This window comes from Chiloscyllium plagiosum, chromosome 26 (assembly GCF_004010195.1).
Source record: "Chiloscyllium plagiosum isolate BGI_BamShark_2017 chromosome 26, ASM401019v2, whole genome shotgun sequence".
NCBI classification, from domain to species: domain Eukaryota; kingdom Metazoa; phylum Chordata; class Chondrichthyes; order Orectolobiformes; family Hemiscylliidae; genus Chiloscyllium; species Chiloscyllium plagiosum.
Genome location: NC_057735.1, coordinates 23157696 through 23174881, shown reverse-complemented (window position 1 = coordinate 23174881; position 17186 = coordinate 23157696). Strand labels below are relative to the sequence as shown.

At 40.4% G+C, this 17186-nt stretch overlaps 1 protein-coding gene across 1 annotated transcript in view; it reads left to right on the top strand.

Moving 5' to 3' along the window:
• Positions 1-4436: 4436 nt before the first annotated feature.
• kif21b (kinesin family member 21B) overlaps positions 4437-17186 on the top strand; it is a 160721-nt gene continuing 147971 nt past the window's right edge. The window contains exon 1 of the mRNA XM_043716242.1: positions 4437-4739. Within this exon, the coding sequence (XP_043572177.1) occupies positions 4696-4739 (44 nt within the window). The 5' untranslated portion in view covers positions 4437-4695. The remainder of the gene's footprint in view (positions 4740-17186) is intronic.

The following is a 17186-nucleotide window of genomic DNA, read 5'->3' as shown; positions in this document are numbered from 1 at the left end:
CAGTCGTAAAGCTGGAGGGCGGATAGAGGATGTTCCCAGTAGCATCCACCTTTATGGTCACCTTAACCTGCCGCTTGCTGGTCCAGGTTCAGAGTGGATCCACTACATTGGTGCTACCTCCCTCTAGCTGTATACATCTTCCCAGCACAACCAGGTCATCTGCTGCTGGGATGTGAGAGTTATACATGTGGATTGTAACAATCCGGCTGCTCTGTGCTGGGAGAAAGAGAAATGGTGTTGCAGACAAGGTGGAGAGGGGACCTTCAGCTCCTTTCTCCTCAAATACCTTCAGGAGATGCTCACACTGCTTCACACTCCTGAAGGTCACGTCAAAGTAGGCACTGCTGGGGAAATCCTGCAGACAGAAAATAGCTGCTGCTTGGAACCCCCAGCAATCCAGGAGGATCCACCTCACACAGAATGTCCTTTCGACTGGTGAGCCTTCCTCCACCTTCTTCACAGTCACTCTGACTGTATTGCAGACCCTATGGCCTGGACCGTGGGCACTTGCAGAGGCTATAACTCTGGTTGGCTGTTCACTGAACTGGCATTAGACCAAAGCCAGTCTAAACATCTACCAATTGCAGCTCAGCTCAACTAACGATCCTCCAAGTTCTGCTTGGAATCATGATCCAGTAATGATCTTGAGATCTTCTGAAGACGATGAAAACACTCTTTCCAGACTGCTTCACTGTGATAGCAACTCAGCTTAACTGACGACCCTCCAACGTCCAATCATAATCTAGCAATAATCTCAAAATCCTCTCATATCTCAGAACTTACACTTCAACTCAGCTACAAAATCAGTTGAAATGAGCACAATGTGCGCATGGTTTTTTCTGTCTGCAAAGAACTGGACCCTGTGTATTAACATATGTAAAAAGAAACTGTATATGTAGCTTTCAGTATATGTAAATATACCTTACAGCAAGGCTAACTGATACTTGTTAATTGGTTGCCAGTGTAATGCTTAATACACTCATTTTGAAAGTGTTGTCTAATTGCAGAATATTATCTAGTGTTGGATCCTGTGTTTTGAGGTTACTTGAATACAGTCACTACTTTGTTGCAAATAGCTGAAGAGAGTCAGTCTTTTGTATGTACAGCCTACATCACATGGGCTTTGAACTTCATATCCCACATTTCTCATTTTAACTATAAAGACAGACTGATAAAACCAAAGGGACTGTGCAAAGAGATAGCTGCAGTTTTAAAATACAGTTTACTGCAGCATATTGTAAGTTGCATACAACGTTGATTTCCCTGGAACAGTGAGAGCAAAAGCAGACAGAATGGAACTGATAGGTTTTGAACTAGGGTACAATTGCTTGATAAGGAAGTTTTGAGGGGATCCTGAATAGGTGACCATGGCTTCTGCAGGACAAGTGCAGCAGAAACACCCTAGCCTGTAAAGAGAAAGTAACAAAAATCTCATCCTGTGTCTCTTTTCTTTTGTGGAGGGACTAGAAAGTATCCAGTAACTGGCTTATATATTTTTTTTAGTGGAGTGGAGGATGATCAAATAGGCCGTGATCTCATTGAATGACAGAACATACTCAATGGGTTGAATGGTCTACTTCTGCTCCTACATCTTAAGGTCTTATCGTAATGTTGAGGATTTTGTTCCTGCAACAGGGGAATCACCCCCTCAATTGGTGGAGAACAGGTTGGAATGCTGTGTCAATTCTGTGGGCAAGCCCAACACATGAAACTACCCATAGGTCACTTGACTGGCCAGCATGAAATTTAAGACCCCACAAGTGGAAATTCCATTATTCGAGAACTATTGGGTAATCAGAGGTCAGTCGCTCCCCATTTCCAGCAATGTCACTTGGTGTGGAGGTGAAATTGGATTTGGAGGAGTCATTCAGGGGCTTGGAAATCAAAGTCAAATGCAATGTATGGTTATCAATGGCTTCCTCATGCCCAAATGCTGTGTCCCTCACTTGGCACAGAATGTATGCCAATGAAGAAATCCTCTCCCTAATCTGCATCTTCACAGGAAACCTGATAGGATTCAAAGGGTAGCATGGCACTGAAAATGGGTCCCATCAAATTCTTGTGGCACCATTAAATTCTGATAGACTCAAGGATAATTGGTGTTAAATAGTCATTAATGAACCTAACTGATCTCCTGCCAACAACGGCTAAGATACATGCCTCTGGTCTTTTCCACTTCCAACTTAATTCATGCATGTCTTCCCAATTCCAGCATTCTAATGTGGAAACCCCCACCCAATTCTCCTCCCATCTCATTATGGTAATTCCAATCAGCTCATTTAAATGCTGCCGAATATTTAAAATTGATGAGCTTTCACCAAGAGTTCTACTTTCTGTTTTTCTTACGATATCTTTTCTGAGATTATGTACCCAAGATTGAAGGCAGAATTCAAGATGAGCTCTACCCCAGCCAGTGCTGAAGGCAAGCCAGTGTGTATCATTGCCAGTCCGAAGCATGGTAAATGACCATAAGCTATGGGAGCAAAATTAGGTCTTTTGGCCCATCAAGTCTACTCTGGCATTTGATCATATCTGATATGTTTCTCAATCCCATTCTTCTGATTTTTTCACTGTGACTCTGGATCACCTTACTATTCAAAAATCTATCTATCTCTGTCTAAATACACTAATGACTTGGCCTCCACAATGTTCTGCATCAATGAGTTCCACAGATTCACCACCCTCTGGCTGAAGAAATTCCTCCTCCTCTCAGTCTAATGGGTCATCCCTTCATTCTGAGGCTGTGTCCTCGTGTCCTAGTCTCTCCTACTGGTGGAAACAACTTCTCTACATCCACTCTATCCAAACATTCAGTATTCTGTCAGTTTCAAACAGATTTACCCCCCAATCCTTCTAATTGAGTACAGACCCAGAGTTCTCGATCACTCCTCATATGACAAGCACTTCATCCCCAAGATCATTTTTGTAAGCCTCCTCTGGATCCCCTCCAATGTCAGTACATAGTTCCTTAGATATGGGGTTCAAAATTGCTCACAATACTCCGAAACTGAACTGACCAGAGCCTATACAGCCTCAAGAATACATCTCTTCTCTTGACCTCTCAAAATGAATGCTAACATTGCATTTGCCTTCCTTACTGCTAACTGAACCTGCATGTTAACCTGAAGAGAATCCAGAACTTGGATGCCTTAGCTGCTTTGTATTCAGATTTCTGAAGCCTTTGCTCATACAGAAAATAGTCTACTCTTCTATTGTTCTAACCAAAGTACATAATCTTACTTTTTCCTATATTGCATTCCATCTGCCATTTTGTTCTCTCTCCTAGCCTGTCCAAGTCCTTCTTGCATTCCCTGCTTCTTCTACACTACTTGTCTGTCCACCTGTCTTTGTGTCGCTTATGAACTTAGCAACAATGCCCTCAGTTCCTTTGTCCAGGTCATGAAGTGGAAAGATTGGTGATTTGAAGGGCATCCGGTCGTGAAACCATCTGCCAAATCCATTCATTGATTTGAAAGGAAATGGTACCCATGCTCGAGTTTATTCTGCAAGCAACACAAGTGCCACTGTGAGCAATGGACAGGGATACCACCAAGGGGAAAGTGAGGACTGCAGGTGCTGGAGATCAGAGTTGAAAAGTGTGGTGCTGGAAAAGCACAGCCGGTCTGGCAGCATCCGAGGAGCTGGACAGATACCATCAAGTGGAGATTGGAAGAGGAAGGAGGAGACAGAAAAATGTGATCAACTAGCATTGTGGCGACCCCAAGATGAAAGAAACAATAAGCTGAAAGAAGTGTCAGGGTGAGTTCTGACCAAGATTCTAGAACTAAAGCATCCATTCTTCACCTTTAAGCTTCACTAAAAGGCTACTTTTCCAAATGACCTTTTGAAGCATATTGTACAGTGCACCTGGATATCTGTTTCTTCTTAGAAGCTTTAACATAACGAGCCACGTTATGAAGGATTTTTCTCTTTTTTTAGTCTGATTGGTGTCTTTTGGCGAGAGTAATTACAGCTGGGCTTTCCAGCATCAAGAGTAACTCAGATGTATACGTGCCTCGAAGACATTCCTAATCCCCAGTTACAAAACAATGAATAAAGGATTTTTGGCATCGATCCCCTGGACAATTACCTCGGCTGCATCATGCTTTTTGGCACTGGAAAAGGAGTCTTTTCCTCCAAAATAAATTGTGAGATGAAGAGAGAGAGAGGGAGAACAGCAACACACAAAAGGAACTGATCAGACGCCTTTTAAAGGGAGCAGGGTTTCTGAGCTGACAACCATCCCCTAAATAGTTCCTTTTTGTATGGAGTCAGACGATCTTGATGTCTCAAGGCTCTCTCTCCACTCTGAGTGGGCAATAGTCGCGTTGTGCCCGCCCATTCCCGAGGATCCCTGGATGTGATTGATGGGTGTGGATGTCACTCTAGAGTGGACTCCCGCCCCCTCTGAGCAAGGTTCGGTTGCCTGACAATCAGCACTCTGAGCTACTGGAGGCTGACTTCAGATGTTGCATTGCGGATTTGCAGCGACTACAATGTAACACAGGATGTTGCAATTGCAATCATGTCGCTACCCTCTCGATCCCGTTAACTGCAGGATGACACGATTCAAGTTCTGTGAGAAATTTACTTGTATTTATTTATACCTCAAACACATTGCGCTGCCGTCTCAGTAGGTCAGCGAATTTCCCTTTCATTGAATGAAGCTTGGAGAGCGCACGCTGCACAAAAATAATGGCGACTAATCAAGACGGCTGTAGTGTCAAAGTCGCTTTAAGGTAAGACAGCTTCTTATTTATTACAGCGTTGAGTCGGTGCCAAGATAGTACAACAGGACAGTAAAACGCTTAGTAATCCATTGTGTGTCTGCTCTGTGATGTTGTGCCCCATTGCTTGCTAGAATAGGTGATGGAAACTTAATTAATTTTGCATTTTTAAATCAATTGACTCTATTGTACCATTTTGTCATTGACTGCATTCTGACTCCAATGCAAACAGTTTCATGTTGACTGGTATTGAGTTCTTGCTTGACATTGATAATTCGCTCTTTTGATTTGGTTGGCTGTAATATTTGGTGACAATATTTTAAGAAATAATGACTTGTGAAAAAAAAACTATGAATAACCATTTTTAGTCATTGGGGAACAGCATTGAATGGCACCACCCATGTTATTGTGGCACATTTGACACCACATTCTTTCCAAAGTATACACTTCTGCACAGATCATTTTGCCTCAGCTCTACTCTTCAGTCTTTGTTCATCATAGTGAGTACTGTCCATGCAGGAGTTAACATGGAGAATATTTCGAATTATTATATAGATATGGAAACAATATCATATGGGGGAGAAACAATGCGTCACTGCTTTGTTTTCATGGGTTTAAGATCATAGCTAACTCAAATGAGCTGTGAAGGGCTTTTTGCTAATCAGATGAAGGGAGTGTAAAGTCAATGGCATACTATAATTATTTTGTAACATCTTTTCCAGTATTTGTACCCCCCCCCCTCCAAAATGGTGACAATGACAGTTTTGCAATGTCGATCACTAGCCAAGAAATATTTAATAATACGTATACTGGGAAATATGTTCTTGATGTTTCATAATGACTATTATGCTGCTCCTTTTAATAAATTTTGATTATAGTAATCTTTTTTTAAAAAATCTGTGAAATCTTCAAATGGACTAATGGAGAATTAGAACAAAGGGATTTTGCTTTGGCTGAAGCATTTTGATCAGAAAAGTGAGAATAGAATTATTATTATAGTTTTATTAAATGCAGAAGAGAGAAATCCTACTAAGGAACAACATAAAGACAGGAGTGCGGAGTGACAAAAAAGATGTGATGACAGACGATTGATTGCATATGATTTAATTTGTTCTGTAGCTACTGACCTTGGCTGTCTCCCAGTTGTAAGCCCATTCAGCCATTTCACAAAATGAGTTTTAATTTTATCTTATATACTAAATGGATAATTTATGAGTCATCTGTTTCAAAGATAAATGGAAAATATAGTTTCTGTCAAATAATAATAAATCAGCTTCAGCTTGGAAGTCATAGCCTGCTTTTGTTAACATTTTACTTCTGGTTTGACCTAGGGCCCAACTTCACAAAGAATAGGAATTCCCTTTTAACATCCAATGAAATATGGATCATGATTGTAGGGATCAGAAGGCACTAAATTGATTTACATCTTTATGAATAATCAGTGTTATTTTGCCTAGTGACATTGAAATAAATTGGTTTTTGAAACCTCAATCACAATATCTGTGTCTAGTTCTCTGCACTGTGATCTCAGAATTTGTACAGACATTGCTCCAATTGTGTATCAAGGAGAAAAATTGTATCTGCTCCTTATTATGAAAAGGGTATCTGAACTAAATCTATCCACATTGAAGTCACTTTAAACTTGTTTAATCAGTGATTGCTCTCTTTTTAATGTATGCAGCAAAATTCCTGATTTCCAAAAAAATTATTCACCTGGCTGAAGGCAGAAGTTTTATTTAAAACAAAGGTTTCTAATGCATGTAGTTTTCCTGTTTGGGTTTTGTGTATGTGTGTTCAAATATATTTTATTTATTATTTTCTGTATCTCACACTAAAAACAAAGTTCAGTGTGACATATTGTTTGATAACATTAGAACACAATACAAAGAAAATGTGAAAGTGTAATTACTGACAAGAATCCTATTTCATTTTTTGATTGTCTTTTAAATACTGGTATCAGTGAGAAATGGCTTGTTGAAACAAATTGACTTGAACAATAGCACAAACCTGAAAGTATTTATGAAAAACAAAAAAAATCTGAAATGATTAGAAAGATATTACATTCTAGGAGGCTGGAGTGCTAAACAAAATGATGAGATTTAATTTTTTGTAAACATTATTGTATAACTGAGTTATTTTATTTCAAACCAAAACTCAATTTCTATCAGCTATCTTGAAGCGAAGCAATTTATCTATGATAACAACAATTTCTCAGGTGTCACACTGATAGAATGCCTGTTTTGGCATACTCTGGTATTAATGAATTCAGTGTGCAGACATTACTTCCTGCCATCACTGTTCAAAGCAGCACAGTAAAGAATCAGGAAGTGTCAGTAATATTGCAATTACAGGAAGGATATAGGCCTGTTGGTAACTTAAAACTAAACTTTTATACTGTCATGGTACGTGATAAGAGTTTATCTGCATCTGTTTTTGAGAGGAGTGATTGCAAAGAATACCTCAAATGTTTACAAAACAAACACATTCAATTTACACAAGGTTAGATTAACTTTATCAGTGTGTGTATATAAATTTTATGTAATAGAAAACACCATACAGTATATTAATGGGATCCAATTACTGAAAATGTAAAATTTTAAATTATGGTGTGTTTATTTCTTGTAAGATAAACTTAGATGCACCCTGGTACAGAGATATGGTATATATCAGACTGTTAATAATGCAGGATGGATGGGCAATTTGACTATCATCTCAGTTTATCTGCAACTGAAGTGTTAATTTTAGCCTTGCTGCACACGGAGGTGATCAGAGGACAGCAAAATAGAACAGTACAGCACAGAACAGGCCCTTCAGCCCACGATGTTGTGCTGACGAAACATCTCATTGGTCTTAATGCAATGCACCTCCCATCTCTGTTATGAGTGATTGGCAGAGACCAAGAGGAGAAAAGGATGAGATTTGAATACTTTTAAAATTTAAATGAACATTTGCCCTGCCAACTCACTCTTAATGTTCCTATCGTTGGCCAAAATAAATATCTTGAGCTGAAGGTAAAAGTGAATACTTTTTGTGTTCTGAATTGGACCTCTCATTTTGGTATCTGACGCAGCTCAGTAAGTATTACTTTACTTTCATCTGAGGTATCAGACTGGGATTTGAACCCACAATCAAGATTTTGCATGAAGATGAGGAGGAAAGCTCTCTCAAACATACTGCTGTTTGTGTTTGTGGGATCTTGCTGTATCCAAACTGGTAGCTGCATCCCAACACTATAACCCTGACTATAACTCAGATGCTTTGTAGTGTCTTTGGAAAGTACTGTATAAATGCAAGGGCTCCATTTTTTTTGCCAAAATGCAAGGTGCAATTTAGGGCAAAAAAATGCATTAATCTGGACATCCTATTTGGCACAAAGGATAATTCATGAACTCAGTTTTTGTTCATTGCCAGATTTTATGGATTTATGACTGCTAATCGATGCGATAAAGTGCACAAGAGAATTAAGTTAATTACTGGCTTTTGCCTTTTCTCTCCACCTAAACTGAAGTGCCTAATCTCTAACAACTGTAAAATCCTAAAGTTAGATTGTTTGCGCAATCAAGTATTAAGTCACAGACTAAAATTGGCTAGTGCTAAAACTTCATTTGATAAATACAGCATTTGCTAAAACTAACTTAAAAGTCTCTGGTGAGTTCATAAATTCAGAGTTCTGCCCAAAGACGATTGGCTCTATTCAGTGACTATTCAGGATGTTACTGTGAGGACACACTTTACATACAAAGATCTGCTATTTGAATATTTCAGATCAACAAATTAAAATGTAAGTTACTGGAACAAGGATGACTGAACAAAATCATCAGATTACTATATTCTCTGGGGTGAGGAACAGTGTTGTACTTGTTTCCAAAACAGCATTTTCATTATTTAGCATTGTTAAAAGTAAGAGGAACTAGTGTTTAAGAACATGGACAGAGGATAAGAAGTTATCTGCCCCCTAACTGCACACTTCTAATATCTCAGATACCAGTTATAAGGAGTGGTGACACTATGAACAGCCCAAGGTTTCTGATTCTGCTCTCTTCCCTGGTAACTTATTCTTAACATCGCTATTTAAATAAGAACTAACCTGAATTTATAAAGCATCTTGGGTCATTCCACAGTTTCACAACCGCTATTTCCAGGGACAGCTACTGTTGTTCATGTTTGCAAATACAGGAGCAAGTTTTTGCACAGCTATGTCCCATGAGCAGCAAAGATGAATGACCAAATAAACCTCTTCTTGTGGGCCTGGTTAGAGTATAAATATTGATCTTTGTTTTTGTTGCAAAATACCATGGGATCTTCTACATCACTCTTGATAAATAAATTGAATGAAAATTCAGTGTTGCGTTATCAAAGATGCCATCTTTTTGAGACTTCAGTGTTGAGAATATTGCATCATCAGCGTAGAGAATGGGCTAATGCCCAAGTGTGAGGCTTGAAAACAGTGTTGTGAGTGAAAGGCAAATAAAACATACCATCTCAAAATTTATGCACAAATTACATATTGATGGTCGACTTTTATATCTCCAGCTCCTATTGCTCTAATGTGGTGGTCTGTTTCATCTTCTCAGCACTGAGTTTCCAACTCTGCCCTTTTTCTTTCTAGATTCCTACATTTTGCTAGCCTTTCTTTTCAGTTCATCCTTTATGTGAGCTTAATCTTTGGATTTGTTTTCTACGTTCTCGCCAAATAAGCTATGTATTATTGTGTGATAGTGATTAGACCCTGAATATAATTTGTATATGTGTGGTTCAACTACTGTACTCTCACCAACTTTGATCCTGAAGATTTATCCTCTACTGCTTCCAGCTGATAGCTTATCCTCCCTAAATAAGGAAGTATATCATGCTCCACCTGAGACACCCAGTTCACTAACTATGGCAGGAGATCCCACAATGGAATGAGAGAGAGAATAAACCATATCTTCTTCTGGGATTGCCAAGCCTGTGATGCGAGGCTGTTGGCCGACATTTATGATTTCACTTGATTGTGGGTTTTGCTTTAGCTTTTACGGCAGATGGCACCTGCAAGTTAGCAAGAGGTAAATCCAGAAGAAAACACATGCTGACCTCTATAAGAAATATAATTCAATTAAGGCATTTGAGGCCATATGGGATGCTGGTGCATTGAAATCAAGGAAGTAGATTTTTGCAAAAGAACCTTAGAATGAGTGACAAGATTGGGGAAATGGAGATGGAGGTAAATGGTTTGTGAATTCTATGCCTGATTTATAAATAAAATATTTAGTTCTCTGACCTTGGAAAATAAATCAACATTTCATACGGGATCAGAAGCAGAATTTGGCATTGAGGTTCCATTAACTTCGTTGCAGGTAATCAGCCAGTGGTCTAATTCAGAAAGATCACAGGATAAGTGTAACTTGGAATTCTGTCATGTAGGAATTTTATTGCAGGCGAACATCTCTGTTGACAAGGTCAGCCATGTGGACCTCTTAGAAAATGAGTTCCCCAATTACAGCTGTTAATCTGGCCCAATGAGGGACCCCTGGTTGACAGATAAAAAACAGGAATGTCAGACATGCTGCCACTCTGAGAGCTGGCTTCGAGGGAGCTGGATCGGTGTCAAGAACGTCCCATGTGTAAATAAAGGGTGACTTGGTGACAGGATATTGGTCTCAGTGGAGTTATTTCACCTTCAACAGGATATAACACCATAGTTAGCATTTCAGACCTGTCAGGAAATACCTGGGTATTGATTTTCTGGCTGATGTTGACTCTGAGAAGCTTAATTTAGATTGCTGTGTCCATTCACATGATTATAGCCACTCTGCTTGGGATGTTTAACATGTGTTTTTTCAAAATAGTGATTATTATGTGTTGAAATTTTTAAAATTATCTTTGCGACACCTCTTATGAGAGTGAGCAGTATGTGAAATGGCTTTTGCTTGTATCATTTAACTTTTTCTTTTTAAATAAATTAAAACCACTTTCTGTTTATTTCCTTGAAGTCTGTGAGATGTTATATTTATTTGGAAATGCTACATTTTCATTTCTGCCACCATCTAATTGAAGTCAAGGAGGATATCTGCTTCTTGTAAATATTTTGCTCCTTCAAGCCTCTAATTAAAATTCATTTTAAGGAATATAATTTACACCTGGCTTTAATTATGGGAAGTTTCTTTGTATAATGTTAACATAAGAATTTATAAAACTTTTGTTTAATTTATAAACTGGTGTTTCATGAGTTTAATGCCTATCTCTAACATTTAGAGTGAAAGAGTTATGATACTCTATCAGGGGATATCATACTTGGAACAAAAGCCCCTGAATGAGAAGTACACAGTTGCTACTGCAGTGCAGCTTTTCAAAGCTTGAATTCTAGAAGGTGAATTAGGTCACCCACTGGTTTTGTATCATTATCAACCATTTGTCCCACTCATGATCCTCTAATTTATCAGCAGTGGCACCATTTGGTGCCATTCCTTTTGCACTGTCAACTCTAGGAAAATGCCAGATGGTATCTGATTGCAATCGTCTAGACCTGATTAAAATCATGAGTGTGCAATTAATAAAGTAAATTACATTGAAATCTCATAAAATACTTAGTTGTGTTTATGAAACACTTGTCAGAGCATCAGCTAACATCTTTGAGTGAGATAATGTTTTAGCAATGTTCAGCCTGCAATTACAAATTACCTCTAAGGTGGCTTTTCGTGAAATACAATGAACAATTGAAGTTAGTCCAACTGCACACGTTAGAACTAACCAATGAGCCTTAGCATGATTTGATGTGACGCTGTGGGTTTGTTAATAATACCCACTTTCAACACCTCCTGAAATTCAGAATTATGAGCAGGTATCTAAAATAGGAGAGAGATTTGAAAAGCAGAAAGAAATGTAAAGTGTTAGGCTTGCAGACAGCGCAGTCTTGAGCAGAATAACTTGAGATTTGAGTTAAGATTAGATTAGATTCCCTACAGTGTGGAAACAGACCCTTCGGCCCAACTAGTCCACACCGACCCTTCGAAGAGTAACCCACCCAGACCCATTTCCCTCTGACTAATGCCCCTAACACTATGGGCAATTTAGCATGGCCAATTCACCTGACCTGCACATCTTTGGACTGTGGGAGGAAACTGGAGCACCTGGAGGAAACCCACACAGACATGGGGAGAACGTGCAAACTCCACACAGACAGTTGCCCGAGGCTGGAATCCAACCTGGGATCCTGGTGCTGTGAGATAGTAGTAATCCTAGTCAAATCATTAAACCTTTCCTGGTTTTGTAGTTAGGTATATGTGCAATATTTATGTTGATGTCTGACTGTCTCATTCCTGATGAAGGGCTTATGTCCGAAACATCAATTTTCCTGTTCCTCGGATGCTACCTGACCTGTGCTTTTCCAGTTCCACACCTTTGTGACTCTGATCTCCAGCATCTGCCATCCTCGCTTTCTCCCTGTATCACCTCTGCTCACAACCTTTGAGTAGTTTGGATATCTTTGTACCGACTTATGAGATGGTGAGGTCTGTACTTCCATTAATAATGACAGAAAATGCTGGAATTAATCAACAGATTTGGAGAGGAACAGTATGTTTCAGATCACTGACCTTTTCATAAGAATCTTCTGCTCACTTTATCTCCTGGAAGTGTTTGAGAAACATGGACTGTTAGAGATCCTCTTTTCCTTTGTCATTCAGAGAAACCTTAAGTGACCTATAGCCTTATTCCCTTTAAGGGCTGTAAACACCCTTTAACTAGCTTAAGGAATATCCAGTACCTTGTAGCATCGGCAGCCCGTTTTTTTCTTTCTAAAGGTTTTCTGATCAGTTTTAGTTCTTATCTGCATCTATGTAATTGGACACAATGTCAATTCTAAACCACAAATGCACTCTAAAGTTTCTGTTGCTCTTACCAAGAGATAAGACTGCTGTTATTGAAGTATTTGGTGTGTGACCAAGTTTTAAGATCAAAGAATAGACTGAAGTTATTGCAGGAGTATAATGCATTTATTGTGTTTGTGAATGGCGATGTGTTGCTAAATATTAGCTGTTGAAATTTAATGTTAAAGTAGCGCAATCCCAACAGAGTATTATGAAGCTCAGATGTTTTCAAAATCTTGTTTAAATATTGAATTGATTGCTGCTAAAACGTATAAGACATATAATGCTTGAATAGGAACTGCCATAGCCACTTGGCTCTTGACTTCAGCTTTTGTTCTAACCTGGTGAAAAATGAGCTGAATTCTGCAAGTTAGAAGAGAATGATTGCCTTTGACATCAAGGCAGCATTTGACTGAGTGTGGCCTTAGAAGCCCTAGCAACGCGTAAATGATTAGAAATCGAGGCAAATGGTGTGCTCGTTGGAGGTCATTCATCTCAGGATAGGGCATCACCACAGAAATCCTTCAGGACAGTGTCCCAAGCTAAATTGTCATCAACTGCTTCATCAATGATGTTCACTTTATCATAAGATCAGAAGTAAGGATGCCTGCTGATAGTTTTACAGTTCACTACCATTCGGAACTCCTCAGTCTATGCTTGCAAACATTCAGACCTGGACTAATTGGTGATAAGTAGTATCTATGTTCCACAATTGACAGGCCGTAACTCGAGGAAAGGAAAATCTGGTAATCTGTGTTGATGTTCAACTGTTTTATCAAGTTTGAATTGCCCATTATAAGGATCCTATGGTTACCGTTGATCAGAAATTAAACTAGATGAGCCATATAAATATTGTGACTTCGGGAGCTGGTCAGAGACTGGGAATTGTCCAGTGATTAACTTACTTCCTTACTCCCTAAAGCATGTCCACTATCTAAAAGGCACAGATCAGAGTATGATGGAATACTCTCTCACCTAATGTTTGAAGCATCAACAATACTCAAGAAGCTTAGTAGTACTGACATGAATAGCATCCCATCCAGCACCTTGAGCATTTACACCCTCTATTGATGCCCGTGCACCAGTAATGTTGCTAGTGTTATATCAAATGCATGACAGCAAGTTGCCCAATCTTATTCAACAGATGTAATATTTCAGGTCAGTGACCTTCCATCAGAACTTTCCAACAAAGGGTGTCATTTTCATACTTGAATCACATTCATGCTATTGGGATGGAAAGTGGATCAAGATCCAAAAATGTTGGCTGTGACTCCCACGTAGTAATTTTTGGAATAGATGATTAATTAAATGAGCTCCTTGGGAACCCAGTCTAATTGAGGACAATGGATGTGCTCTTAAATCTGATGTACCAATATGAGGTCATTCAACAACTGTAGACCTGCAATGCTACAATCTTTAGGGAAGTATAAAGCTGTCTCCTTTCCTGATCCCCCTGCCAGAGAGGATCATAAGTGTGGCACACTTAAACATCAGCTCTTCTCTCATCCTCCACAGTAACAAGTGTCATTGTGACTGCACCTTGGACCAGCTGTTATCTCTGGATGAGCTGACCAAGGCCCTCATGTCTTTAGAAAAGAATGAAACTACTGAAAGCGACTGCTTACCAACTGAGTTGTAGGCAGTTCTGTAGGACTTGATTGGCCAAGGACTGCTGGAGGTGAATGGCAGTATGCTCCTGACAGGGAGCTTGTGCGAATCCATAAGGCCATCCTCATCGACAAGTGGAAGGGGAGAGGCAGAAAATTAGAAACTGATGACCAATTTCACTGTTGAATGTCAGTTTTAAAATCCAGTCTAAGATCATTCCCAATTGGGTCAGGTGTTCCCTGGGATCAGTGATTCGCCCTAACCAAACCTGTTACAGCACAGATCTCTGAGAACCGTGTGGTGTGTGTGTGTGTGCCCAAAATTTGTTGATCTTCCAGTATAAAGCGTTGACCCTGACAGAGTGTTGCAGACTGGCACATTCCAAGATCCAGGACTACGTGCTGAGAGTTGTACTAAAACTTGGGGCAGCTGCTGCAAAGCTGCAATGGGGAAGACCACCGCCTAAGGTCTTTTTGCCAAAGTACTGTGAGGGTCTGTTCAGCTATTGTCTCTCCCTTTGCCTCAAAATATATTTAAATAGCGTCCTGCGTGAAGAGGAAATGTCTTAGGTTGCAACTGCGGGCAATGTCAGTTTCAAATGTTTTTCTTTATATGCAGAGACTACAGAACAACTTTAATACCAGTGTATGTATATAAAGATAATTTTTTATGAATAAAAGATTTTCTTGCAATTAAAAACAAAATGGGACTACATATTCCACACTGAATGGAGTGACGGATTCCAATGCCTATCTGGTCTGCCACAGGGGGGCTTTGCAGACATCCTCCTTACTTTGATGGAGAATCCATGTGCTGGCTGGAAAAATGCAGGTATTGTCGGGAAAGAGTTTGTCATTAAGTTCTCGAGGGGTTTGATTCTTTACCTCCTGCAGCTGGTCAGGAAACCATTCCCATTATCATTCCAACTCCTGCGTAATCCTGCAGAGGTGCAAATCTGCTGTAGAGTTCACCTGAAGGGATTTGTTTCTTGTTTTTGAGGCCCTTCTCTCTGCTCCCTTCCCCCACCCCAACCCCCCCCCCCCAACCCCTTCAGGTTTGGTTGCATAGGCCATTGATAATTCAGACCTTGAACTCTGTTTGTCCGACCTGCTGAGTTTTTCAGCGCTTTCGGTTGTCATTTCAGGTTTACAACATGTGTTGTCCTTCGTTTTTGGGAAAGCCATTTGGTGTGAGCATGCTATGTAAAACAGGTCAGATAAATATTCCAGTAAATCACTCCTTGCCCCTCAAACAAAAATCAGTTATTTTTCATTAGATTGTGCAAATTTAGCTTTGTAGTTGGAAATGGATCTGAGCATTAGAAGTTTCGGCAAAAGCAGATCCTTGTTACAAAATCTTTTCATGTGAGCACAATAGAGACTAAATTGCAACTTGTATTCCACTTTAGACTACATTAGTTCCAGTCACTATTGATGTGGACAATACATTAAAACTGTGGTCCAGTCTCTTTGTTAAATCATCAAAATGAACCAGTGCATTTCAACAACAATTGATTTGCAACTTGGAAAAACCTTGAAGCACGTTTTGTGCATTGCAACACCGATGACTTATCATCACTGACTTCAGATCTAAAGTTACATAATAAAAGATGTAATGGTGTAGATTGCTTTTCCACAATCATTATCCCAAGTAAAGATCTAGTTCACAGTCATGTACTGTATTTCATAATTCACTGATATCTCCTGCCACAATGCTAGAACCAGAAGTTGCTGCTGCTGCTGATGTCATAGTTCTGGCAGTATGTTGCTGCCTCACAATTAGTGCCCCACTTTTTGCTTCACTCGCACCCGCCTTGTCATTGCCTTCACTGCCTATTCACTTGCTTCACTCACTGCTCCTGTTTCTGTTCTGCTCTCTGTTTCCCTCACGGCTTCACTTGATGCCCTGTTCTTGTTGCCCCACTCTCTTCTCTACGTAATTTGCTGCTTCTCTTGGGAAGAGGAGCAGAGACAGAGGTGGGAGGCAACAAGTGCTCATTTTTTGAGAGCAGGGGCTGCACAATGGTCAACAGAGGGGCAGTGATGGAAAGTTTCGATCCTACCTCCTTCCCAAGATCCACAAACCTGACCACCCTGGCTGACCCATTGTCTCACCTTGCACCTGCCTCACTGAACGTATCTCTACCTACCTCAACACTATCCTATCCCCCCTAGTCCAGGAACTCCCCACATATGTTCGAGACATCACCCATGCCTCCATCTCCTCCAAGACTTCTGTTTCCCCAGCCCCCAACACCTCATCTTCACCATGGATATCCAATCCCTCTACATCTCCATCCGCCATGACCAGGGCCCTCCGTTTCTTCCTCTCCCGATGTCCCCAACAGTACCCTTCCACCGACGCACTCATTCATTTGGCTGAACTGGTCCTCACCCTCAACAATTTCTCCTTCGAATCCTCCCACTTCCTCCAGACCAAAGGGGACCCATGGGCACCCATATGGGCCCCAGCTATGCCTGTCTCTTTGTTGGCTATGTAGAACAGTCCATCTTCCATAATTGCACCGGCACCACTCCCCACCTCTTCCTCCAGTACATTGATGACTGCATTGGTGCCACCTCGTGCTCTCGCGAGGAGGTTGAGCAATTCATCAACTTTACCAACACATTCCACCCTGACCTTAAATTTACCTGGACCATCTCTGATACCTCCCTCCCCTTCCTGGACCTCTCCACCTCCATTAATGACGACTGACTTGACACTGACATTTTTTACAAACCCACCGACTCCCACAGCTACCTGGATTACACCTCTTCTCACCCTACCTCCTGCAAAAATACCATACCGTATTCCCAATTCCTCCGCCTCTGCCGTATCTGCTCCCAGGAGGACCAGTTCCACCACAGAACACACCAGATGGCCTCTTTCTTTAGAAACCGCAATTTCCCTTTCCACATGGTTAATGATGCCCTCCAACGCATCTCGTCCACATCCTGCACCTCTGCCCTCAGATCCCACCCCTCCAACTGTAACAAGGACAGAA